Source organism: Parasteatoda tepidariorum, chromosome 3, assembly GCF_043381705.1.
Source record: "Parasteatoda tepidariorum isolate YZ-2023 chromosome 3, CAS_Ptep_4.0, whole genome shotgun sequence".
NCBI classification, from domain to species: Eukaryota; Metazoa; Arthropoda; class Arachnida; order Araneae; family Theridiidae; genus Parasteatoda; species Parasteatoda tepidariorum.
Window position 1 is genome coordinate 75022453 of NC_092206.1, and position 26230 is coordinate 75048682.

Below are 26230 nucleotides of genomic sequence, written 5' to 3' on the forward strand. Positions count from 1 at the left end.
ATTCTTGTCTTTCTTTATTCACTCACTACATCAAAAATCACATAACTTAGCGCTATCCATAGCAACGGAATCCTAGAAAAATGCACTTTGTTAAAATTACAGGAATATAATGAAATTTACAATGTTTTTGTCTAATTGGTAACAAAAAAAGCTCGGTAATTTTGCCGAGTTACTTTGGCTATGGTTTTGGTAAAATTAGCAATAAAATATAAACTTGTAACGTAAATTTATCATGAGAACTTGGAGAATGACATAAAATCCATTTATTCTTTAAAATTTACTTTTTAATGAGAACTATAACTTTTAAATCTAGAATTTCCGGTTATGAACGGAACACTACATGAACGGAAAAAAATAACTAATGAATGGTTTAAATACAGTTAATTTAGCAGAGTTATGTTGTTGTTTTTTTACCAGAATCGTAATTACCATAAAGTACAGTAATTTTACCGGAATTGTTTCTACGTGTATATTTTAAAAACTATCTTCTAATAACATGAAATCCCAATTAATAAAACTAATAAAATTAAAAAAGACTAAATGGTTGTAATAGTAAATGAAAAATTAAGATTCTCTTCTCTTAGATTGGTCATAATACTATCTAGCTATTTAAAATCAAATTAGGTTTCTTACAGGAGATCATATGTTACAAGTGCAATTTATTTTTAACTTTTCGTCAAATAAGTTTTAGATATGGAAATTTTGAGTAAAAATGATGGTCTTGGTGGTGATTGAGCAAAAAAACTAGTTTGTGCAATTGAATTTCAAAATTTAAATCAAACCATAAAAACTTATAATTATTAAACATGGAGTTTAAAATAACATTTCATTCCACAAAATTCTCTATCTTCAGTTAGCTTTCCTCAACAGGATATAAGCTTATAATATCCATGTTTGCCCCTATAATCAAAACATTTTCAAATGATGTACTTGTTTGCTCACATTTGTTTTCTATTAACTTATCTATAAATCTGAGTGTAAAATGAGAATAAGTGAAGGATCTCCAAAAAAGATTTTTTTAAACTATTTTGGTCTTTTTGACCATTAACTAGATGAGATGTCTTTATCAATCTTTGAAATTTCGAAATGTATTACAACAAACAGCGCAGATTCCATAAACACTCAGTGGTTTGAATTTTCCGAAAAGTGGGAGTGGCTCATGAAAATAAACACAATTTTCTCTTCCAGAAATTCAGCAGAAAACAATTATTTGATAGATATATACCGAAAAACTTGTACCTCTTATCTGTTGCTAGTATTCCGGCTGTTGTACAGAAATTCGAACTCGATTTATGTTGTGATTATAGTTTTTTCTGAATTTCCATAAACTCTTTGACAAATATTTATTACTAAATCAAAAAAAGATGAATTTATTGTCCAAAGTAAATCAATTTTGAAACTTGCATTACATTTTCACAATTAGAAATGCGCCTCTTGCTTTACAGTTGACTAGACAGTATCTTTCTATTTTGTTATTTTATCACAGAAAATGACAGAAGAACTACGATGGAAGAACTACGTTGCTGATACTTTTCCTTCTCCTGCTAAATCAGGGTAATCACGCTGAACTGATAAAAATTCCCTGAAATCTAAAAATCCGTCATCGTTACGGTCATGATCTTGAAAAATATCATCGATTTGTCCTGAAAAAAATAAATTACATTAATAATCATATCGTAATAATCAGGAAGCGGGGTACTTAACTAATTTGCATGTGCTTCTTTGTTATTGGAATTATAATTACTCCAAAGTATAATACAGGGGAAAGGAAGTGTTTTGTGCTGATGAACATGTTTCTCAATAAAAAAACGTTAAATAATAATAATTTGTTATAGTATTAATCCTTTCATTAAAGAAAAGATAAGCGTTTCGAATTATTTCGAAATGTTGAAAAGCTTATCCGGCATTTGCAATTCTAAATGATTAGCCCTTTAGGGATGTAAAGTTTAACCCAATCCTCGAGAAAAAAATTATTCCAGCTAAACTATTGAAATTTTTACTGTTGTTTAATATTTCATTTGAATGTAATTAGTCCGAATATGTGCTATGCATTGGATAGAACAAAAATCCTCCTTCGTTTTAGCTAGTGTTTAAACCTCATAATTTAGAATGAATTATCAAATATCCACATAATATTTTTTCAGAAAAATATATTATATTTACCTCATAAACGTATCAGGTAAACCAAACCGTATCTTTTTTGCTCACATCAAATTTCACCTTCTTTTTTGATTCTAAGAATCAATTTTAGCATCTTACCCCTGAGTCTACGACTTTATCGCTTTTGGTTTGGGTAACAGTCATTTACTTGCGTTTGATTTTTTATTCAAATATTGACGATGACTGTGAATTCAAAATATTTTCCAGTCAAGCGTGACTTAATTCTATAAAACTCAAGAATGCTTTACTTGAAAAAATTATAACATTTGCTTAAACCAGGACTTAATAATATTCTTGATTTCAGAAGCGTTCTAAAAGATTTCCAGAACTTTTAAGAAAAGCAAGGCAAGTATTCATTTTGCTGCCTAAATCACTAGAATGGGAAAGTTCTAATCTTTTACGACGAAATTTTTACGAAACAAAGTTTAAAGGAATGTTAGCTCCTGGTCTAGCTATACTTTAATATTATAAACTTTAATAATTGCTGTGATGTTAAATATGGATATAAGTTAACTTACTTAAAAGTTTTACTGTGAAAATTGAAAACTTTTAAACCAAACAAGAAAATCCTGCATTTTTTCTGTTTTAGTTGCCTTCTGGGTCATTCGATACTTAAAAAAATAGAAATGACTTGAAAAGAATTGCGGTATCCAAATGGAATAATTAAAAAAAAATCCAAATAATTTATAGGCCCTTATGAATTACGTGCAAATGAAAAAATCATGCATCAAATCTATTGCTTACGAATATTATTAAAACTTATTATTAGTGACAACCAGTTTCGTATTTCTCGATACCCTAGTATTTATTGCTACAGTTGACTTAAGAAAAGATAAATTCGACTTTGTTTAGACAAGCAGATATTCAGATTAAAAAAAGCACATGTATAAACGAATGAAAAAAAATCTTGTCAAATTATTACTTGTTTTTCTATTGAAAGGTCATTAAAAATATATTAGAAGTGTAAACAATATTCGGGAAACGAAGATTCTGGATTTATCCGAAAACGATGTAAAAGCCATTATCCCTTGATGTGTCATTAGGATTTCTTATCTTAAGTCTCTTGTTCAAAGATATTAAAAGATAAGTCATAGCGACGCTATTATTTATAACTCCTACTCATAGACGGCATAAATGAAAAAAAAAATTAAAGTCATAATAGTTAAAAGCAAATTTTCTTGACTAAGAGTTTTAATGTGTTGAAAATTCTTCAATTAATAACTTTTTTTTGTGTAGTCATAAAATGTTCTAAGAAATTAAATAAGTATTTTTATTTGTTTTCAACAAAATACTAAATTGGTATATCCCGTAGTGGCAAGAATATGTAAATAAGGTTGTTTTTCATATCCATAGGTTTTAATTTTGTTAATAATTTTCGAAAAGGAATATAATTCCTAAGGGAAACCAAAACTTAAGGTATATTTTCTTTGTATTTGCTAATTTATTATTTAAATTTAAAATTAGAGTTCGACAATCTTGACGATAAGCAGAATGTAATATCAAGGAACAAAAAATATTCATTTGAAAAATCCTAGAATGTTTTATTAAACTTTGATTTGGTTTTGCAGATTTAGTTTCCGATTCTAATAAGTTGCGTATGGGTAATTAGTTAATAATATAACTAACTTTTATTTAAAAAAAAAACTTTTTCTTTAATAATAAACCTCAAATTTGGATTAATAATCAAACGTTATGATAGGATAATCAATAATTAGAGAGCATTTGCGTAGCGTTTATCTTACATTAGGAATATTTCACACTTTTAAGTTAACTTCCATACTCTCCCGTACGTAAGCTCGTACGTTACGTTTCGTAAGCTCGTACGTTACGTACGCTCCCGTACGTAAGATATGAAGCAATTGCGTATTCTCGCGTTAATTTTAGATGCTACGTATCTTTACGTCTTTTTGGTGTAATTAACGCTTGAAAGAAAAGGCTACAAGCACTCTGTTTATAGCTGTTAAATATTGTTTTCTGTTTTAGCCGGCCTTCAAACCATGGACATGGAATGCAAATTTAAATCAATGTGTCCGTGAAATTTAGAAATGAATCGTGCTACATTACTACTAATTTACCTGTGCAGTTTAAATCCAACTATTGTAAGTTATGGTTATTTGTAAACTTCATGCAGAAACTAAATTTCTTCAATCTTTTACCACAAATCTGAATTATAAGCTGCCTTCTTTATCACTGAATCCATCAAAATCTACCGAATTTTTTTGCTTACTACACTTTTACGAAGAGAAACTCATCTTGAATCGTATACCATAGCTTTGTTGATAAGTTCGTTGTAAATTCTTGTTTTGATTTTATAGTCAAAGCTAAAATGATATCTCACTACGATGGCATTTTTAACTTACGGCTTTTTACAAAATCCCTTATTTTCCTTTACGTAAGTTTAAGATTTTTTCATGGGTGCATGCGCATTTTACCAAAGCTGATGCATGCGCACTAGAAGTGCTCATGAGCAATTACTTGAAACCTTAAGTACTGGGGCGCAGGGAAGCTAACGGAAATTCGTGAAATCTCCCTATTAACCGTAATGCTTACTTTATTTTTTACCTTTGATTGACCGAGGATATGCTGGGAAATGTTTTGCGCATGCGCTGTGAAGTACAAATAACGTTAACGTTAGAGTTTAGGGAAACTCTACGTAAAATCATTCTAATATTATAGGTAAATACTTTAATTCAGGGATCTGAAATATTTTTGCAAGACCTTAACTTTTATTAATTTAATGCTGATGAGAACCAAAGAAATCATGTGAGAAAACTAAATCCTGCCATGTGCGTCTTGGCCAATAAGAATACGTATACAGCAATAGAAAATGGTTTTATGTCCTTACATTTTTATGTTATATTACATGGATGCCATAGAAAAAAATACACCGGGATGTCAAAGCTATGGAGAATATTCAGCAATGTGCGAAAATAGATTTTTTAAGAAATTTAATTACACAACCCACTTTAAATAATGCTTTTGTATCATGCATAGTTGAAAAAATAAATAAACAATGAATTGATTACACATGTGATAAATTTTTTTGCAGCATTTAAACAAATACTTTATATTGCCTAATTCAGTTGTGGGTGATTTCAAATATGAAATTAGCTTTTTTTTCTCTAAGGATACAGAATTTTTTTAAATGTCATTTTTTGTCAATTTTTGTCGAAGTGCACAAGCTTAAAAACGTTATGAATAACAAGAGGTTGTATATTTGTTACGACAAACTTCTAGGGGAGTTCCGAATCAAAAGTGCTTGGGAAATTCTGTCCGGCAATGTTATTGCAGGCGGCTAGGAGCTCTTCCTTATTATGACCTGTTTTAAAGCACCTGAAGAAACAGCATAAGAGGGAATCTTCCCTGCAGGTGTTTACGACATACGCGGGAGTCAGTTCCTATGCAATTTTAATCTAGATGATATGCTTTAAAACCCCCAGAAGTCAATCTCTACATTTACACGATCCACTGTTATCCATAACGTTTTTAAACTTGCACATTTCGACACAAGAATAGACGAAAAACATCATTAAGGAAGCTGTAGTTTAAAGAGAAAAATCGATTGCAGATTCGAAATCAGCGACGTGAAAATATCCAGGATCCGCTAAAAAATCTCATGCACTAGGGGAAAAATGTCCCCTACTGTTATATTTTTAAGAACCATTTCAGATAATGGTTGCTGTCCCGATGTAAATCATGCTTTTAAAAATAAAAGTATTGGATCTCCAGACATAAAAAACGAAAAATACGATCATCTATTGTAAATATAAATTTAGTTCTCTCTTTTAAAGTAAGCTAACAAAAATTAAGATTTTCTTTTTGTTCTCCGACAAAGAAAAGTTTAAAACTTTATTTTTTTACGATAATTTTTCTTTTTACTTTCTTTCACTATAAATGATAATATTACTGCAGTAGGCTCTCTTTACAATAAATATGTATGCAAAAATAAATCACTATTTCACAACGTAATTACTTTCTATATCTTCATTTTGCTTTTCTTTAGTTTTTGAATCATGGTGTTCATGATCTGATTCGTGGCCTAAGGCAATAAAGAGTTCCAAACCATCCAGTTTATTATTGCTATCATAATCATGGACCCTACAAGAAAAGAAAATAGAAACATCGATTATTGGTTATTGTAGGAGGTTTTATAATAAATTCCGTAATTGTGGTGCAAAATAATATTAGGAAAAATCATTCTCCAAATTTTTAATTTCATATCGAAACGAAGTTATAACATTGCTCACCAGAATATTTCAGTAATCAAAATTAAAAATACTTAGGATTTTCGGAACAAGCCTGAATTTTCTAATTTTTTTTTCTTGGAATAATTTTTTTTAAGCGAAATATAAAATTCTAGTTTTCAGGTAAAAGCATGTTGAATTTAAAATGACAGTAAGAATATAACGTTAGTATAAATGAAATGTATTATTTTGGTCTTTTAGCTTACACAAATATTTTAATCTTCATTAATGAAAAATTTTTTTTTCAATTTTTTATCCTAACTTTAGGTTGGGTTATTATGCAGATTCCGATATATTAGATTAATTTTTATGTGGCTTCCATAGAACCTAAATGTTACATTTCATGTTACATACAATAAAAAATGTTGTTACTTAATTATCTAAACTGAAAAGTAAAATTCTTTACATTTAGGCTTTAAAAAATTTAAATTTATGTGTTAGACAAAAAAAAAGAGATTTTATTGACTCATTGCAAAAAACCTTAATATTTTTAAATTTAACAAGTTTTTTTTATAATTATTTGACTTGCACAACGACCGACTTTGTAGTGGTCTGAGTTTTGAATTTAAAAAATAAATTTTTTCATCATATACTTTATTATACATGTATGCTTTTAATCTTTAATCTCAGTTTTCCCTTAATGCATTAAAATAAGGTTTGAAGTTGAGGAAACATTTTCATCATGCATTTGAGATTTCGCGTTTCATCACAAATCACGTGATTTTTTGACGAAATGGTTTTTGAATGATCCCAAAATTAACGAAACGCAGCTGAAGGATATTCTGAATTATTAAAGTGAGAGATTTATTTTTGAGAGTGTTCAAAAAAATTAATAAGAGCTACAAAACAGAGAATATTAATAAGCAAAAAATAAACGAAAAACACTATTATCTATTTTTGGATTTTTTGTTTGCTTTAAAATAAAATAAAACGAATTCTAAAATGCTTTTCTTTGCTTAAGTCATTTACTTCGAAATATTAAAATAGATTTTAAACATACTTTCTCGGTGATTTAATATTTTTATTCAATAAAGCTATTCAAAAAAAGGCATTTTTATATTGAAAACTATAAATCTACTGTGATAAATGAATTAAGTTATGATTTCAGTCTCTAATAATTAGTTTTTATACAACATCTACTCATAATTTATAATCATTTTATGTACAAACCATTAAATCTGATTGAATTAAAGGCTCGTATGATTAATGTATGTTCCCAAAAGTTTTGATTCTTATAATGTTAAATGGAACTTCATATTACATGAATTTCTGACTTAAGGAAAATCATTTTTCAAAACTCTTTTCACATTTGATAAGCTGGAATAGTCAATAAAACTCTTAATTTACTTATTATTCTTTTTTCACACAACCTTACATTCTACTTTTTTTTCATCTCTTTTTTTAATTTTTTCTAAAAGTATTCAGTTTAGACAAAATGTAATATTTGCATTCATCAATCTTAGATTTTGTCATCATTACTTTTAGTGCTTCGAAAAGTTCAGTTTAAAAATTAAAAAAAAGTTTAATATTTCTGCTCTAAAAGGTCACTAACAGGTTCTAAATATTAGGATCTTTTTCTTGAACTTGAACTAACTAATAGTTTTTAACTTTATGCAAAAATATAGATAACAAGTAAATACATAAATAAATATTAAATAAATCAATATTAAATAAATAAATAATAAACAAATATTAAATAAGTAAATATAAATAAATAAATATTAAATAAATAAATATTAAATAAATAAATAATAAATAAATATTAAATAAATAAATAATAAATATTAGAAATTAAAATAAAAAAGTAAGCAAATAAAAAAATAAATTTTTTTGGTAGCTTTTATTTAAAATGCAGATTATTAAAGTTATTATGAATATATACGACGCCCTGTGGCTGAGTTGTAGCGTTACACGCTGTCGTGGAACAGGTCCTTGGTTCGATCCTCGGGCCGGGCAAGGTTGACTCAGAATTTCTTCCCTTCAGTGGGTTCCTAAAATAAGTACCAACCATGCTTGGGAACTAAAAACAGGGGGTTCCACCTTGGACTGACTACCCAACCGAAATATGAGCCCAAAGCCTTGACCTTCTATGGGATGTCGGCCCACTGAGTTTAGTTTAGTATGAATATATACATGATATGAAATTATTAGTTTGACTAAAATGTTAATTTCTTTGAAAAGGGTCAAGATTTTTTTTTCTAATGAAATTTACTCTAGATCAACAGGTGCCTAATAGAGTCAATATTAAAACAAAAATCGCTCTATTCAAATAATGATATGGTTTTACTCGCACTCTGCTTTTATGCAGGGTGTTTCGTAAGGACCGATATTAATATGCGTTTTACAATCCGAATCAAAAATGAAAAAAAAAATTATACACTCATTGGGGGTCGTAAATTAATATCTAATCTAGAGAAAAATTAAAATCTGACATGTGACAATTCCTTTGAAATCCAACCAATAACAGCAGAAGAATCTGAGTGTAATAAGAATCAAAACAAGTTTAATTGAAGGTTGACATTTTAATAAGTGTCTTTCAATACTCTCTGTTTCCAACCGCAATCAAATGTGTCGTGCTGTTTATTGCATATGCTTCCCTATACTGTGATTTGTCAGATTTCGACGACTTTTTTGTCATTCCTCACTTTAATATTAATTTGTGACCTATGTGGCATACTTTTTTGTTTTTCGTTTTGATAATGATTCTAAAAATACACTTTGTACAATACTAAGAGAGAACATCGTGAACAGCACTATGCCCATAGAAAGCTTTTAATTTTAAAGTTTTTTTATGCAGGATCTTTTATTTTTTCTAATTGTAAGAAATATATGTAATTCAGGTAAATTCGTGGTAAATTGATTTTACCACCTAAATTTACTAGTTTCAAAATTGAGATTATGCTTAATACATGTTAATGTAAGTGCTAATTTTAAAAATACATATTAAGGATGATCTTTATGTAATACCCTGTATAGATTGATGAATGCAGTATATCTTTTTACATTAGCAGTGACCGCTTGAAGAGGTATTCACAACTATGAAGATTAATGCATAGTTTTTTGATTTTTTTTTCATTATGGAACTTTATATAAAATGTTTCATGAGATAAATTTCAATTATTTAAAATTTCATTTTCATTATATAAATTTATTTATCCTGAGTTGTTTTCTCGTAAAATCCATTGTACTTAAATTTCTCCATTTAGATGCGAGTACACATGAATCTGTGCAAATAAATATGAATCCGAAGTTCTCCTCTTGTTGAACTCTATAGATTTATAGAGTCATAATGTTCGAAGCATAAGAAAATTTTCTAATTGTAAAGGGAATTTGCATCAAATACAGGGTGACTGATAAATAACTTAACGAATATGTGAACTCTTGGCAAATGAAATTCCTCAAAAAAGAAATTGCATGCTAACCACTCAAAATAGTGTTTGAAACGTTTACCCGTTTATAACGGTTACAGTTGCACATACAGAATTTCAATATTTAAAAGGATATAGTTACTTTCCTTCGTCATAAAAATGATACTGACAGTAAGAAAAAAGAATCTTTAAAGGGATTCAGACTGACATTTTTATCATCAAAATTGACGGTGCTAGGCAGAGATGAAGAAAAGTTTATTTCATAAGTTTTTGGCATGTTAGCAATTCAACTGCACCAAAAGATGCAGCCTGATGGAAGTGGGGAGGAATATGAGAACGCACAATGGCTCGCATGCTGCATTTTGTTAATTGACTTTGCCTATAGTCGCCATTATTTGTGATAAAAATATCGTATATCTTCATTTTAAGGTTTTTTTTTTCTATGTGAGGATGATGTTTTGACAAAAAAAAGTGGGAGCGAAAAATTCTTGAATTCTGCCTTTGTAAGCCTAATTGTCTAATCACATTACACAAATAGCTCTTAAAACATAAATAACCCGAGAAAAGTTTGAATGCAAAATAAGAAAATTCAAGATGTAACGAAAAAAAATTAAACTATTTGACGTGAGAGAGACTTGTAAGTCGAATAAAATCCAATGAATAATACTTACGCAAAATATTGAAAATCCATTTTATCATCTGTGAACAAAGCAGTTAAAGGACCGAATATATCGGCAAAATCAAACTTCAAGTGTCTAGACAAAAGGAAAAAATTAATATTTCAGAACAACTCGTTGAAGAAAAAAATTAGGTATTATTTTGCATAGAATTTTTTAACAGCTATTCAGGATATTTAAATCTAATACATATATTATGCATGCTTGCATAATATTTCAATAAAGAGATTTTCCTTTTATAATATTCGTAATCTTTTAGGCTCCTAATGTATTTTGCAGATGAATAATCATAACCATAATTTAATTGCTCTGTTAGCTAGAAGAAATAAAGAGAAACGTTTTTGTATGGAAACATATTACTTTGCTTTGAATTAATTATGAAACTTCTCTTTCGCTTTTATTTTATTCGTATTTTTCTTTTAAATAAATACGAAACATATTTTTAAAAGAAATCAACTATGGCATATTTTAGTTAGTTTATTAATGCAGCATGTTTAAAAGGAATTGTTTTAAAAATTTGAAATAAAATCATTTTTTAAAATACTGATTCGCATAATATTTTGATTTAAATACTAAAATGTATTAACTAAATGATAGCCTAACATGCATTAATTAAAAATTAAACTTACAAAAAAGCATAATAAATCAAAGAAAGTTCATGTAATTCGTTATATGATTTTGTATTCAAAGTAAGGAAACATAAATATGTTATTGACTAAGACTGTCGAAAAAAAACTGATAATATATTATCAGAATATATATAATTGATAATTGAAAATATATATTATTAATATATCTGAGTGTACTTAGGACTCGGGAAACTTGTGATTTTCGTTCTGATGGTCATCTTTAAAGGGGAGAAAGTGACAATAAAAAAGAATAGTTGATTTATAAAGGGAGGGACATGTCTGTTTTCTGTTTAAAAAGAGAAATAAACCTTTGCAAGCTCAGAAATTTTAAATTATGAATTCTGCCAAGAAGAACCGTCGAAACTGTAATAATCTGCTTTATTTTTTAAATTATTTTTTTAAGTTTAAGATGGTTGATTAAAAAACATGTAGTTTAAGGCAGTGAATGGCTAGATTTGTTTCATAATTTCATCCAAGTGCAAGAATTTAACGAATCACAATATGTGGCTCGTGAGCCACGAACTATTAGAATTTTCATTCCAAAATTGTGCTAAAATAAGCAGTAGCCGTCTGTCCACCCAACTAACCGTAAAGTTTGCTGTAAATAACTTTTTTACTTTTCCGGTATTGAGACAGTTTACAACTAGTATGGTTATAAGACCATGGATACAAAACCATATTATTTTTCAACCATTTGCAGCTATCGTGAATTCAAAAAGAGAAATTGAGATGCGAAATGTCTAGCAAAAAAGAAATTTAACTGGACATTGGAGTTAGGCTTTATGTTTGGTAATTGGGATTGGTTGATTGATTGATTGATTTGTTCATTTGCGTCGCACTAGAGCTGCACAATGGGCTATTGGCGACGGTCTGGGAAACATCCCTTTATTGGCATTGGAGAGAGCAGAACTCAAATTGGGAGAGTAGGACACTAAATACTCTTCATGTGCTGAAGGAAATAGAGGAAATATTTTGATTGAACTAAATTGTGTTGAACGCTGGGTTTCGAACCCCCATTGTCATGATACTGACAGATTAACCCTTGCGGTTATAATCTGTTCAAAGTTGCTGCACTAGGTAGGCTTAGTTGGTTGCGATAAAATTCTGGTTATTTAAACGTATTAGGTGAAAGCTGTTAATAAACAGTTTTTCTCGCAATTAACGATTTCAATACCATTTTACTTATAGTTATTTGACTGTTTTGTTTTAATATAATAAAATAACAAATAAATGAATTCTTATTTAACGATTTTTTCTGAGAAATTTCTAATAGTGCAGTTTGTATAAAACTGGTTTGAGAGATGAAATATATATTAATTTCAATAGTTTATATTATTGTTAAGTATAAGTGGTGAAGTTTTTATATCCAATCCAGCAAGCGTTAAAATAGTGATCAAAATTATTTCTTTAGAATTCTTATTTCTATCTAATTTCTGAAAGAATTATATCGTTCAGTACAACAATTTCTGAAAAACTATTATTTTCGTATATTTTCTCAGAAATTCTTCGATCATGAATTTTATTTTAGATGTATAAGATTATTGACGATACACTGGTAGAAATTTTTCAGAAAAAATGGTCAAACAAGAATTTTTTTAATTGTTAATTCACCATATTTAAATGAAACAGTAAGAAAACATAAATAAGATGGGTTCAACTGTTAACTGTGGACGAAAAAAAACATTAACAATTCGCTCCTGATACTGTTAAACAACCAGTATTTTATCGCACCAACTAAGCCCACCTAATGAAACCACTTAATGCCCTGCAGCTGGATACATATATTACAGTTGGGAGGGTTATTTCAGAAATTCAAATAAACATTAAATCAGTAAAAATTAAAATATATGCGTGTTTGCAAGACAGCACTTCTTCAGGGGACACACTGTCTACAAACAAGCAGGAGCTCTTTTGTTGTCAGTGGAAAAACCAAAACTGACAGGGGTAATCCGTCAGTCTCATGACCGATAGAATAGAGGTTCGAATCCCACCTTTGACACCACAATATTTCCTCCATTACCTTCAAAACATGAAAAGCTTCCAGGGTCCTGTACTCTCCAATTTGTGTCCTGCACTGTTCAATGCCATTACCTAACTAAAAGCTTAGCTCCAATATCTAGTTAAATTTCTATTTTATGTTTTTGAAACTATGCTAGTTGTAAGTGGTAAAAAACCGAATGGTTTCAAAACCATGAGGATTAAAAATGATTTTTACCGTAAGTTTTAAGGTTAATTGACGGACATTTCACTGCCAATTATTTTAACATAATTTTAGAAGGAAAATTCCAACAACGTAAATTTTTTAAGATATAAAGCAGAAAATTTTAAATCACCATAATTTTAACTTTTAAAAGCTATAAAACATATTTTTTATTGCACTCAGAAATGATTAATATATTCTCAGACTATAAGATAGAAACTTCGATTCAGATAATTAGTTACGATATACACTGTTAGAAATTTTTCTGAAAAAAATGGTTTGATAACAATCTATTTAATAGTTATTTTATTATATTCAAACAAAACGTTCAAATACCATAAATAAGATGGTATTGAAATTGTAAACAGTGGGAAAAACCGTTTATTAAATGCTTTTATCTAATATAGTTAAACAACCAGAGTCTTATCACACCAACTGGGCCCACCTAATAAGCTCAGTTCCTTGAAACTGCGTACGTGTTATAGCCGAGAGAGTTAATCTGTAAATATCATGCTTGACTGACAGAACGAGGATTCGAGCCCCAGCGTTGATACCACAATATTTCCTCCCTTTCCTTCAATATGTTAAAAGTTTCCAGTGTCCTGTATTCCCAACCCTTATGCCCAATACCTAACAAAAAGCTTAGCTCCAATGTCCACTTAATTTTCAAATGGTTTTGAAACCATTCTGGTGGTAAATGGTAAAAAAACGCATCCTTTTTTTATTCATGTTTTTTTACTATACTAGTTATAAACGGTTTAAAACCGTAAATTTAAAAAGTATTCTTAAACGTAGACTTTACTGTTAACTAGATGGACAGGCTGCTGCTTGTTATTTTACCGTATTTTAGACTGAAAATTCTAGCAATGCAGTGTATCTTAGGTAGTTTTTGAATATTTAGTCTTGGATTTATTTATTGATTTTTCGATATCATCATTGTTTCTTGCATAACAATAGCAAACTAAATCCATATATAATGCAAAATGCAAAACAAAATGTGCAAAAAAAATTTGAAAAATTAAATGAAAAATCACAATACTTGACACCTTTTTTTAAAACTTTTCCAGCAAACAAATAACGTAATAAAATTGTCTCCACAAATCAGATTAAAGATCATATTACAATAAATCATTAATTAGAAGATATTGATGTAGATGATATTCATGCTTGGCACTGTTTCTAAAACAATCTATTTGGTCTAGTGACTTTTTCCAATCTTGAACAAGTGATTTTAAATTAAAATCAGTGAATAATACTTATCAAAATCCAACTCCAGATTGCTAATGATGGTTGGTTGATTTTTGAATTTAATTGACATTGTTATTCCTTATTGGCGTTCATTCGAAAAGATTGAAATTCATGTGACTTACACTTTTTAATTTTAATCCATAGGTATTATAAATTAAATGTTGCAGTATCGATAGCAGTCCATAGATTGCTTACTTCAGAGACTTTGTTGACATTGTTATTCACTCTTCTTGGCAAAGTTTACAAAGGATTGAAATCTTTTTGATAAAATGATTTTATTTTCTATGTATAGCTATTATTAATTAAAAGTATCTATAGCAGGTTCAAGAACCGTTTTCAGTTCGTTGTATAATGATTGGAATTTAACGCTTGTTATTGTTTTATTTTCAGTGTTCATATGCTTAAAAATGTTTATACAGTGATAGATGGAATTTGATACATTCGATTTTCTGATAAAGGGATCATCAAAATTAAGAAAATATCAAAATACGTTTTAAATAGGCTCTCTTTTAAAAATGATTATCGACAATAGCTTTCCTCATCAGAAAAAACACTTGAATGTGATTTGAAATTACAGTTTTACATAAATAATTAAGTTAACTTAAAACAGATGTACCTTTACTGAAAAACACACAAACATTGGAAACATTTTTAAATTAATCACAATTAAAAAAATTGAACAGATAACATGCACTTACTCCTTATCTACTTTTAATTTTCTTTTTGATTCATTTATTTTTGCATAACTGAAAGGCAGACATGTCAGTATGAGGAATCTCCAGATCATTATAAAAACCTGCATTAAAAGTAAAAAAAAAAAGATGTATAACTACTCAAATAACTATATATAGAGCTGATAATATTAGCAAAATGAAGTATTTAATAAGCAGGACTTTTTAAATTATTAAATTTGAAATTCTTTAATTCTTTTCTCGTGGTCAATCCATATAATGTTATTTTTTCAATTTAATCATTTTGGAAAGTTCTCTAAATTTTGCTTCATGGTAAAAATAGCGATAAGTTTTATGTGACATCATCCCATTTACATGACTGTCGAGGGTGAACCAAGGCCCTTCTATTAAAAATTCCTCTAGGACAATTTATTTTTAAACCTGGACTGCCATTTTTCTATCCCCAATTATTATAAAAGTGGTTGGTGCGCATGTGTATATCTCGCACCTATTGAGCTGTTTAGGCGATAGGTCTGCGACTGGTACGGCCTTCAAAACTATCAGTGGTGGGACACCAGACAGAGTTTGACACTATTGTTGTCCAGGTAGAGGATTATGTGGACTACTCCAACACATAAAAATTCCTTGAACAAAATTTAATGAAGTCCTGCATGTAATACTCTAGAAACGATTTAAAACATTTTGATAACTGAAACAGAACCAAGGTAAAGCTTGAGGACTCAAGCTAGTTGGAAAAGCGTTGGCATTTTAAAATTAAAGAGAAATTGTGCCTGAAATAGTCTAGGAGCCATAGGAAAAAAAATTATCGGCTGGCAAATTTTTTTATTAAAGTTTGAGCTCCTTTTGTTTCAGTAAATAATGTCAGAAAAGGATTCATCCAAAGTACATCATAAACACGCTATTACTCATACTTTCATTTCATATACAATAACCAGTAAGCAATTATATTAAAGAAAACCCCCTTTCTTGCATCCAGTTTCGAAAACCAACGATGAGTATAGATTGAGTGTAATGAGTACATGCATTTGGTTGCAGGTAAAGTTTGCATACTTGTAATATATTAAAAAGGAGAAAGAAGGAAAATAAAACCACTTTTTTTTAACATTCAAAATTATTGTTTTCTATTAACTTCAAAATCAATTCAAATAGCCCCTTAACTATCTTTTCTTGAATGTATATAAGTTTTTACAGCGCAATTGGTACTTGATTCTAGCGCAAAGAGTATGTCTTTTAATAGTTTTGCCATAAATATGTACAGCTACATGTCTTTATTTTTCATAGTATTTATTTTTCTTGAAAAAACAATGCAATTTTATCGCTATCAAAATTTCTGAATTCGACGAAGTTCCTAAAAAATCAGAAATTAGAGCGTATGCTTTTAAAAAGTCTATTTGAACAAGCAAAATGCAATTTTTATGCATTCTGCTTATATATTTGATGAATTAATTTGTTACAGTACCATTTATTGGTCAAAAAGGAATTTTGTTGTCTTAACTGCTACAATGTCAATACAATCAGCCTGCTACAATGTCAAAAAAATGGTATATAGTTACTACCATTTCTAGAGTCAAGTTAAACTAATTTTTTACAGTACAAGTAGTCACATTTTCATTTACTTTTTCACTGTTACAGTTTTATTTATTCATTTATTTCATGTTTGTTTGTTTGGTGGGAACACATATTTTTATGCATATTAGAATCAATTCGGTGAATTAATAGCAAAACAATTTCGTGTAAAATACAAGCGCGTTTTTAGTAATATATTCGCATTAATTCTTTCAAACAGTTGTTATTTTGTCAGTATTATATAATATGTTTTGACGATAACTACAGTTGTGTATCTTTTGTTTACATCATCACCATAAATGGCATTGCAAAAATGGTTGCTTAGTTAATTTTACCAAGATCGGTACCAAAGCACTTCGGAAAAAAATACCGATATTTTAGGTGTTCCAATAGAGCTAGAAACACGGTAAATTTTACCATACTCTGCTTTTAACCATACTTTTTTTCGCAGTGAATATAAAACAATTGCATATATATATATATATATATATATATATATATATANTATAAAAGCAATAAAATAAAAGGATTTAAGCGACATAAAAATAAAAAATATTCTAAATGGATAATGAAAACTACATTCGAATGAAATAGTGCATTTGTTTTTGTACACGTTTCTTAATTCAAAAGATTTACTCACCTTTCTAAAGTAATCCTGTTGAGCGATGTTAGTTGAATAAGTTAATTACATAGCATTTAAATTAAAAGCGTTACTAACAGCAACACACCAGAAGAACAATAAAACAAACAACTTAATGCATTAAAATAAAAGCAATAAAATAGGCAATGATAAACGAGCTGTTTTATTTCAAATTCGGCATTGAATAGAGGCGAAGCAACAAGCAAAAGAATGGCTTATCACATGGGGTGGCTTATAACATCCTGAATATGCTTCCGTTTCCTTATTTAAATCGCCTAATAATTTAAACATCAAAGATAGGAATGGGTCGAAATTTCCGTACATTCTAGCTGCAAATATAAAAAAAGGGAAGTGTAATTTTTATCGCTCTTTATTTCATTGCTTTCAGTTTTAATTTTCTTTGAATTAGATTAATGTCTTGTTTTAAGCATGATCAATTTGTAATTTCTTAAAATAACTTTTGCTTTAATTTGGGATGTTTTGATTAAAATCAAGAAGAACAAAATTCTTTATTAAATTCGCAAGTAGTTAATTGCTTAAAGCTTGGGATTAATAAGGCTTAAATTGTTTAAAAGGATCAAACGGTGAATTTTTTTCGGCTTTAATATTCTAATTTTAATCAGCGTTGAATAAAACGTTTAAAGTGTAGAGGTTTATTTCGAAAATATTATGTGTTTTACATATATTTTTCGAGGCCGGGATAGCCTGGTCTGTAGGGCGCTGGGCCCTTGTCCGAGAGCTCGTTGGTTCGAACCCCGCCGGCTGAAGACTCCCCGTGTAGTTGGTGACTGATACACGTTAAAGTTCTGTCGAGGTACTGGATTGGAGACCGATCGTTCTCTGGTTCTGGTCAATATTACGATCTGTGAATGAATGGATGCATGAATGGGTCCGCCTTATAAACAGGTGTGACGCATGATGTGGCAGAAGTCGAATTCCTGGCCATAGATGGCGCCACTGAAAAACAAGAATCGCACACTCCGCCCTAAATTTTCTCGGTTGCACCAAGCAGGCTTGCCGGTGTGGCAAGTGGCATCAGACCCAACCAACCAACATATATTTTTCGAATTTTTGTCAGAAGTGAAGTTAAACTTCTACACAGAGAAGAAAAAAAAGGTCAAAACTACCAGAGTATGGTTAAATGTACCGTGTTTCTGGCTCTATCAAAGTTGTCAAAGTGTTTCGGTAATGAGTTTGGTAATATTAACAATAAAATATTGCTATGTAATTACTGATAAAATATGGCAAATGTGGTAAATTTTGGTAATTATAGCATGATATCTTAGAGCCTGGCATAAAAACCATTTATTCGGCTTAAATTTTTCAGTTTTGTATTTTTAATTAAATGTGCGGTATTAAGAACCATAATTTTGAAAACCAGAATTTCCGGTAAGCTTTAACTATATGTACGAAAAAATAAAAATGACCAGTTGAATGGTTTAAATGCTATATAATTTGATTTCATTACAAGAAATGTTTTTTTTTTCTTAGCCAGAAATGTCTTTAGCATAAAATACGGTAATTTAAAAAATTTTTTTCCTCTATGTATAGACATGGATATATTAGGGGTCAAAAATTAGTATTTGACGGAAGAAAAAAATATGAACTATAGAGAACTAAAAGCACGAAAACCTGTTTGATTTCCGATTTGAATTCGAAAGTGTTTTTGATAATGAATTCTAAATTGCTTTCAATAACTCCAGCAACCAAGTAGGTTTAACGTTTTTCATCCCACCGTTTGCAATTGTTTCTCCAATTTTTTTATTTTTCTCAAATTTTTTTTAAGTCTAAAAATGCATGCGTAACTTTTATTAACGGTTCGGAAAGGATTCCAAAATCTGTATTTAAGGCAATGATTACGGAATATTTTGTATTATGGAGTATAAATATAAATCAAATTTATTCAATTTAAGTTTTTAACAAAGCATACTTTTATATTGTAAAGTTTAATTTCAAATGCTTTTATTTAGCTCTGTAGATTGTATAGGAATTTATACAATTCAGAAACGTACAGCGTATCCCTAAAATCGAAAAAAGAACTACCATATTTCTAATGTGCTTTTCGAATTTTCAATAATATCTTTTTCAATATTTTTACCAATTATTCTTTATAATAAAGTTTTTCTTCCTCAATTGTGATAAAGTTAAGAAAATAAGCGGTTTTCTTCCTGATAAAAGAACCTAATAGTTCGTTTAAAATGCCACTTAGCTTTTATAAAGTGAACACTATCTGCAGAATGATAAATATAGGTGCTAGTTTCGTTTTTTCAAAGTTTTTACCTTTTTTAAGTACGAACTTATACTTTCTTTTCAAGGAATAAAATATAAATGGCAAAATAAGGATTTGCGTTATTTTACTTTCAGCTTATAATGTTCAAGCAAAGCAGTTTTATTTTAAAATATAATTTTAACCGAAATCATTTTCCCCACATTCTATAAAACCGAACGAGTTATTTTTTGTTTAGTATAAGCCTTTCTCTATTTTCATTCATTCATTCCAGGTTGTAATGCATTTTCAAAACATTTGGTTTTTCTAATATCCGTTATTGGAAATTTAATTCTGCTTATAGCTTTTGTTTCAAATTTAATAGTTTTTGCCAAATAATGTAGTATGGAGAGAAAATATGCTTTCAAACAAGGCTTTGGTGCATTTAAAAAACGTTTAGTATTTAATAGTACTCTGTCATTTGAGTTTAAACTCTGTTCAAAAAACTACTTTTTAAAAAATTAAATGTAAAATTTTGTACTATCAAATATGTTTTAAAATTTTTAGGGTAAACAGTACTGTAAAATATAGTCTCTGCTACAGTACTCTTATTTGCAGTAAATTGTAATGCACTAAAATTTCTAAAAAAAGACCATGGTAACTTTTTTCTCTTCGACTATCATTTCAAAATTGGTTTTCTGCTTATTTTATTTGAATTTTAAACCGTGCACAAAGTGCCATGGTACCGTACAAGAGCTAGTGCATCAGCCTGTTTAACAGATTCTACGGTAAATACAGGTTTTTCAAAATTGAGCAAAAATATGTCAAAGTTGCTCCAAAACAAATATTATTCTATGTATTGAAAATTGAAACAGCATATACTCATTCTTGTGCAAATTGCATAGTCTCAAAAGTGATGTGGAAGGAGTGATATTTGAGAGAGTTGCTCGTTGGCTGTCAACAGAATTCGAACTAAAGAGCTCCGGGTCTAGATTTTCCAATCCAGAGTCATTTCACGACGCGCTCTCCTGTTTGGCAATTCTCTTGTAAGAGCGGGTGTGATTTTTGTCTTCGCCACTATGAGGGAGAATAGAGGGGACAGGGTATTTCTTTTCTTCTTAGAAGACAAACATTTTGTTTTGTCTTTCTCTTCAAAAAAGAAAAAAAAAAGAAGATTTGATTCTTGTTTTATTGTTGTTAGTCGTATGTTGTAAGACGATATTTTTCCACCCTTCCATTGATTATCATTTTTTTCGTATTCGATGGTACAATAACAATATCAAGGTGTTATAAGTAACTAAGTAAAACTTAGTACTTTGTTGAGCACAACAATCAAGTTTATTCAGGGATTTAAAGATGTATAACATAGCTGATTCATTAACTAGGTTTTGAAAAATTAAAATGTTCCTAAACAATAGTTTACTAATTGTACTTTTAAAGCTAAGCTATAAACACAAAGAAATGTTAAGCTCTTCTCAGTTTTGTTACAGACCAAGTATTCAGTGCATGTATATTGCTTTAAAATTGAAGAAACTCAAAAAACTTATTAATAGTTTTAAAACATTTTATGAAAGCGGAAATGAGTTCATTCTTACATCTGCACCATGGACTTTTTGCGAAGATATATTAAAAATTATGAAAACCATGTTTTTTTTAATAAGTTTTTTTACTGTGGAATTTTCTTTTGAAGCTGTGATCGATTTACATAAATATGCTGAGGCTGCTTAATGTTTTTTCAGTATTATAATAACGGTAACAAACACTTATCTTGTTTTTTTTTAGAAAGCAAATAATTTGAATGGAATAACAGAACAACTTTATAAGAATAATTTTTATTTAACTGCAAAATGGAAACGAAACGCTTAATAAAGGAAAAAAATTGAATAATTTTAATTAACTTTTACCTAAGCAGTATAAATATCATGAGCTCCTCTAAATCAAATTGTAGACAAAATAAATCTTTAATTCCTTTACTATGAATTAAATTTCGTTTTCGCTCGAAAACTACCTATGTATTTATTTATTTTTTAATTTTCTAGTAGGGAATATTTTATTTAGAGAGCTCAATGAGAGATTCCTTGATTGCAGACATAAAAAATGAAATTTTATTTATTAAAAAAAACTAAATTTGGATAATAGGTAAAAGTAATTCTAATTTTCCATGTTACTTAACGCCCATGAGACGAAGTGAAAAATATCGTAAATACATTATTTTAAAGTATACAAACTAGCCAATAAGACATTAGTTCCAGAAATTATCGGTTGATATTGTCATATCAACTAAAATCTTGTTGTAATTTGAAAGAAATTACGTTAAATACCAGTTGCTTCACTAGCTTTGGGTGAAAATGTTCCTCAAAATCTTTTTCCTTAAACTTTAGAAACAAAGAAAGGGAAATTAAAAATTATCCTGACCAACATGGCCAAGACAAAAAAAAGTATTCTCCGACCAAAGTTTTGATGAGAATAATTTTATTTCGTAATTTTTATTTTTGAAGAAAAAGTATAGGAAGACGATGCGCAAGACATTAAAAAGAAATTAATAGAATCTCACAATTAATTGACACAAATGCGACAATAAACACAGCTAAAAGTACTTTGTTTTTAAAAAAAATCAGAGTAATAAGTGATTTAATGAATATATTACTTTCAAAACAAAGTTTTCGGAAAAAGAAAATTTCAGTTCTACCAGCATCAATCAATACCTACAGAAATAATCTTACCAAAACAACAAAAAAAAGTCCCAGCAGGTATCCACGAAAAGATATAAGGAAATGACATTAAAGAGAAAAATATGTTTCAGGGATAATATTGAAGCCAAAATGAAGGTTAAGTCACACTGCTCAAAACACTGAATAATAATAGGCTGTTGCTAAATAATAATAACTGATAAATAAATGAAACAAACATTTTAACCCTACTAAATCAAAATTTATAAAATTTACTATAAATTAAGGATTACTACGCTAAAATATCTACAATATTTAATCAATTTAAAATATATTTAAAATATACATATTAAAATATACTTAAATTGTATATAAAATATATTATTATAAGCTTGTAATAAAATTAATAAATTTTAATAATTTTTTTCAGTGAAAATGATTTATTTAAATAAATTACTATTTGTAACATGGTGGTGGAAAAGATATATTTATATTAGACTCGATTTATAAAAAAATCGTGCTGTTAATTCATTAAGTGCTTTGATTTTTTGTGTAACTATTATGCTTTGATAACTTTTATATTTGTTCTCTTAAATAGCCAGTTTTGATTATTATAGTTTTATCAATTTTGTTTTGATTATCATTGTCTCATATATTAAAAATTGCTGTTCATTTACGGCGCACTGGATCCTCACAATGGACTCCAAATGAGTTGCTTACCAAAAAAGCGCCAACAACCAAGCGGTAATCTGCCAAACAAGAAAGCTGGGCGTGAAAAGATTCAGGATCGGAAAATCGTTCCAAGTTCGTAGTAGGATGCTCTAAACACCATAGTTGTATAACTACCATATTTGGACTCTAACCACCGTACTTGTGGTTTTCCATTTGACTATTATTTGTTTCAGAGCAACTTTGACACATTTTAGCTTATTTTTGAAGAGCCCTATTTTATAATAACTGGTTCGAATTCTGGTAAGAAATATGTAGTTTTTAGTTTATGCATTTTACAATTTTTCTACAACTAAAATTACACCGTGAGAACTTACACCGTGAGGGCCGATCCCTTTCAATATGAATCATAAAGAACATCTTTTGCTATATGAAAATAATCAAGAGTCGTGGTGGCTTAGAGGTTAGAGCACTCTCATACTGAAGAGGAAACCCGGTCTCGAATCGAAGCTTTGGCTGGTTGATACGAATTCAGTACCAAACAAGTGCAGACATAGAATATTCTCAATAGTAGACAGATCATGGGCTAAACTCCCCTTGCCGTTAGACTAACTATGGGAGGTTTTCGTGGTTTTGCTCTCCATGTAGCGCAATTGCTGATTAGCTCTATCAAAAAGTTCTTCACGAAAGCAAATTTCTGCCAGTACTTGATCCTGGAGTTTCCTTATATTTTGGATTAGGATCAAAATTAGAAGGCTATGGAGATAAACATTGGTAGTCATGAACTCAAAAATGGGTCGGTTGTTCAACGACAATAATATAATAGAAAATGAAAAAAACACAAAGTTTTTATTAAGTCTTCAATAAATTTTCCAGTATTAACTCGTCAAAAGTTCGTTTAAAATGAAAAACCTAAAGAAAATGAAATTAAAGAATTTGATCTAAAATCCAATAAATAGATCTTGGTACGCTATTTACTTAAAATCGAAATTTAAAAAAATAACAAATCTTCGACAACAGCTTCTCGAGTCTAAATTACAGTTAGCAAGCGTCACATTAACTTCGACTTCGATTCTCTTGAGAATGATTGTCAGTTGAAATGTCTTTTTCGATTTTAATATGCACATTTCCTTTATCCACCAGGAAATTTCCTTTCTTCATTTTCTTTTTCTAACGATTAGTCATTTTACAGCAATTCTTTTTTCTTTTCTTCAGGAGAACTTCACCCTGGGTTTTATTTTCCTCAGCTTAGAGAACGGAATATATTTTTCAGTAGGAAAAAAAAGTCTGGAGCTTGTTACCGGAGTTTTCGGCTTCCTAATTACTCATTCCCTAATTAACTAGGATTTGTTTGGTTACAACAAATGGTGAGTGAGAATCTTAATTGCTTTCCAGTTTAACTTAAGTTTTTTTGTTTTTGTTTTAGAATTTCGTTCAGATTACTAATTTGCTAAAAGATGCATAGACACATAGGTCTGCGCATTTTTAACTATGATTCTAATAATAGGCTTTTAGGTAATTTAGTGTATCTTATAAACATTTGATTCATAATTTCAAGGCAATAAAACTGTTAAAATTTTTATGTAGATATTATGAAAATATTAATATAAATACTCCTTTGATATAATATATTTACAATACAGCAGGTTTTATGACTGGATTTAATGCACAAGAACGAAAAAAATTAACTTTTTAAGTTGCAAGCTGCAGCTTACTGTTGAAAAATCATTACTTGTTGCATATATTTCTGCTATATACATTTTATAATGCTCTATAATTATTTATGAGCTTTCATAATGTTTACAAATATTTGCAGCTATATTATACATTTATGTAACGCTTATATTGTACATTTGGGTATTATTCCTTCTTCTTTCTGAACACTTTGCTTTCAACCTATACCCTTAACATGATTTCTCGAAGCTCTGTCACCAAAGAAAAAAAACACAGTTTAAGTGTCTTACACTTGAGGCCTAGCTATGGTTTTAAACTATATATATCATCTTGCCGTGATGAATCATCTGGGCCTTAGATCGGATAAATAACTTAAATATTTCAAAAGATATTAAACTTTCTTAAAAATTGCCAATTTGGCAACATTGCTTCACCTAGATGAAAATTATAAATAATCTTGCCTTATTCTCAGGTTTTGCAAATTTCTATGAGTCCAGATAATGCAGCATTGCAGTAAGCTTCTATATATCAAAAAATTAGTCCACATTTACTTCATATTGACCTTTTGCGCTATTTTCAGAAATGAGCATAGACAGCCCTGGTTTTAGATTTAATTTAACCTAATTTTGATCTAACAGTCATGGGTAAATAACAGTCATGCGTATGATCTAACAGTCATGCGTATCTCTAAATTTGATCTAACAGTCATGCGTAACTGTTGTAAACAGACTACAGTCATGAAAAAATATTATTCGCCAAAAAGCATCATTTTATAAGATGAGAGAGCCTTCTAAGAGCAAGTTTAAGCTGAACGATAAATTTTAATGTGACAACCATACCTGTCTTTATGTATATTACAAATTAATATTGAACAAAACACAACAGCTTATTTTATTAGTGTATTCTGGAAGGCAAAGATATCACAAATGTCTCTGATTTATAAAAATAAAATTTAAATGTTTTTAAAAATTGAGAGCTAGTTTTTTATCCTTTAAGAAAAAGTGCACGCTTTTTAGAGGTTAATCGATTCACGATGTTTTCCATACTATATGCCAGGGCGAATAATCTCGATGACGCAAATTTCAAAGCAGCAATTTTAACATAATGAGATGGATGATTTCATGATATCAAAACCAACTATTACGTACTCTTAGTTGGAAAATGTTATTTTGATGTACGCTTCTACGTTTAATTTGTTTAAAAAGATTTTTTTCACAAAAATAACGTGTTTACCTAAATATGTTGCTCAGAAAGGAGGTAGTGCTTTATTTATAAGTAATACCAAAATTCATTCGTAAACCTCCGGCGAAGTAAATCCTTCAGGTGTAAAAAAACAGCGAGTTAAAAACCTGTATTTTTATCTATTCAACGCAAAAAATTGTAAAATATTTATTCAAAGCAATTTAATTCCATTTATATTCAGTGCACAGAATAAAAAATGGACCACCCTGAATAACTTTCGATCTAATGATCGGATCTTCAAGTTCTAGGACTTAATCTTAAGGTTCAAGGGGGTGATCTCAAATATACTAATTAATTACTGCAAATCATATTTTAAGTTATGAAATCAGAAACAAAACGTACTTTA

General features: G+C 29.1%; 1 protein-coding gene across 1 annotated transcript; it reads right to left on the reverse strand.

Annotated features, from left to right (window-relative positions):
* Window positions 1–1354: 1354 nt before the first annotated feature.
* On the reverse strand, window positions 1355–17668 carry LOC107453112 (multiple coagulation factor deficiency protein 2 homolog). Its single transcript, XM_016069802.4, has 5 exons — window positions 17425–17668; window positions 15225–15322; window positions 10444–10527; window positions 6134–6258; window positions 1355–1643 (listed from the first exon to the last, which is right to left on the reverse strand). Exons 2-5 carry the CDS (start codon window positions 15311–15313, stop codon window positions 1516–1518), a joined length of 426 nt encoding a protein of 141 aa, XP_015925288.2. The 5' UTR covers window positions 15314–15322; window positions 17425–17668; the 3' UTR covers window positions 1355–1515.
* Between the last annotated feature and the right edge of the window lie 8562 nt (window positions 17669–26230).

Excerpts from the sequence above, each read along its gene's own strand:
- LOC107453112 (XM_016069802.4), bottom strand. The coding sequence starts at position 15,313 with ATGATCTGGAGATTCCTCATACTGACATGTCTGCCTTTCAGTTATGCA. Across the intron at positions 6,259-10,443 it reads ATGGATTTTCAATATTTTGC|GGTCCATGATTATGATAGCA; the intron begins GTAAGTATTATT and ends CTTTTCTTGTAG. Across the intron at positions 1,644-6,133 it reads GCAAAATGAAGATATAGAAA|GACAAATCGATGATATTTTT; the intron begins GTAATTACGTTG and ends TATTTTTTTCAG.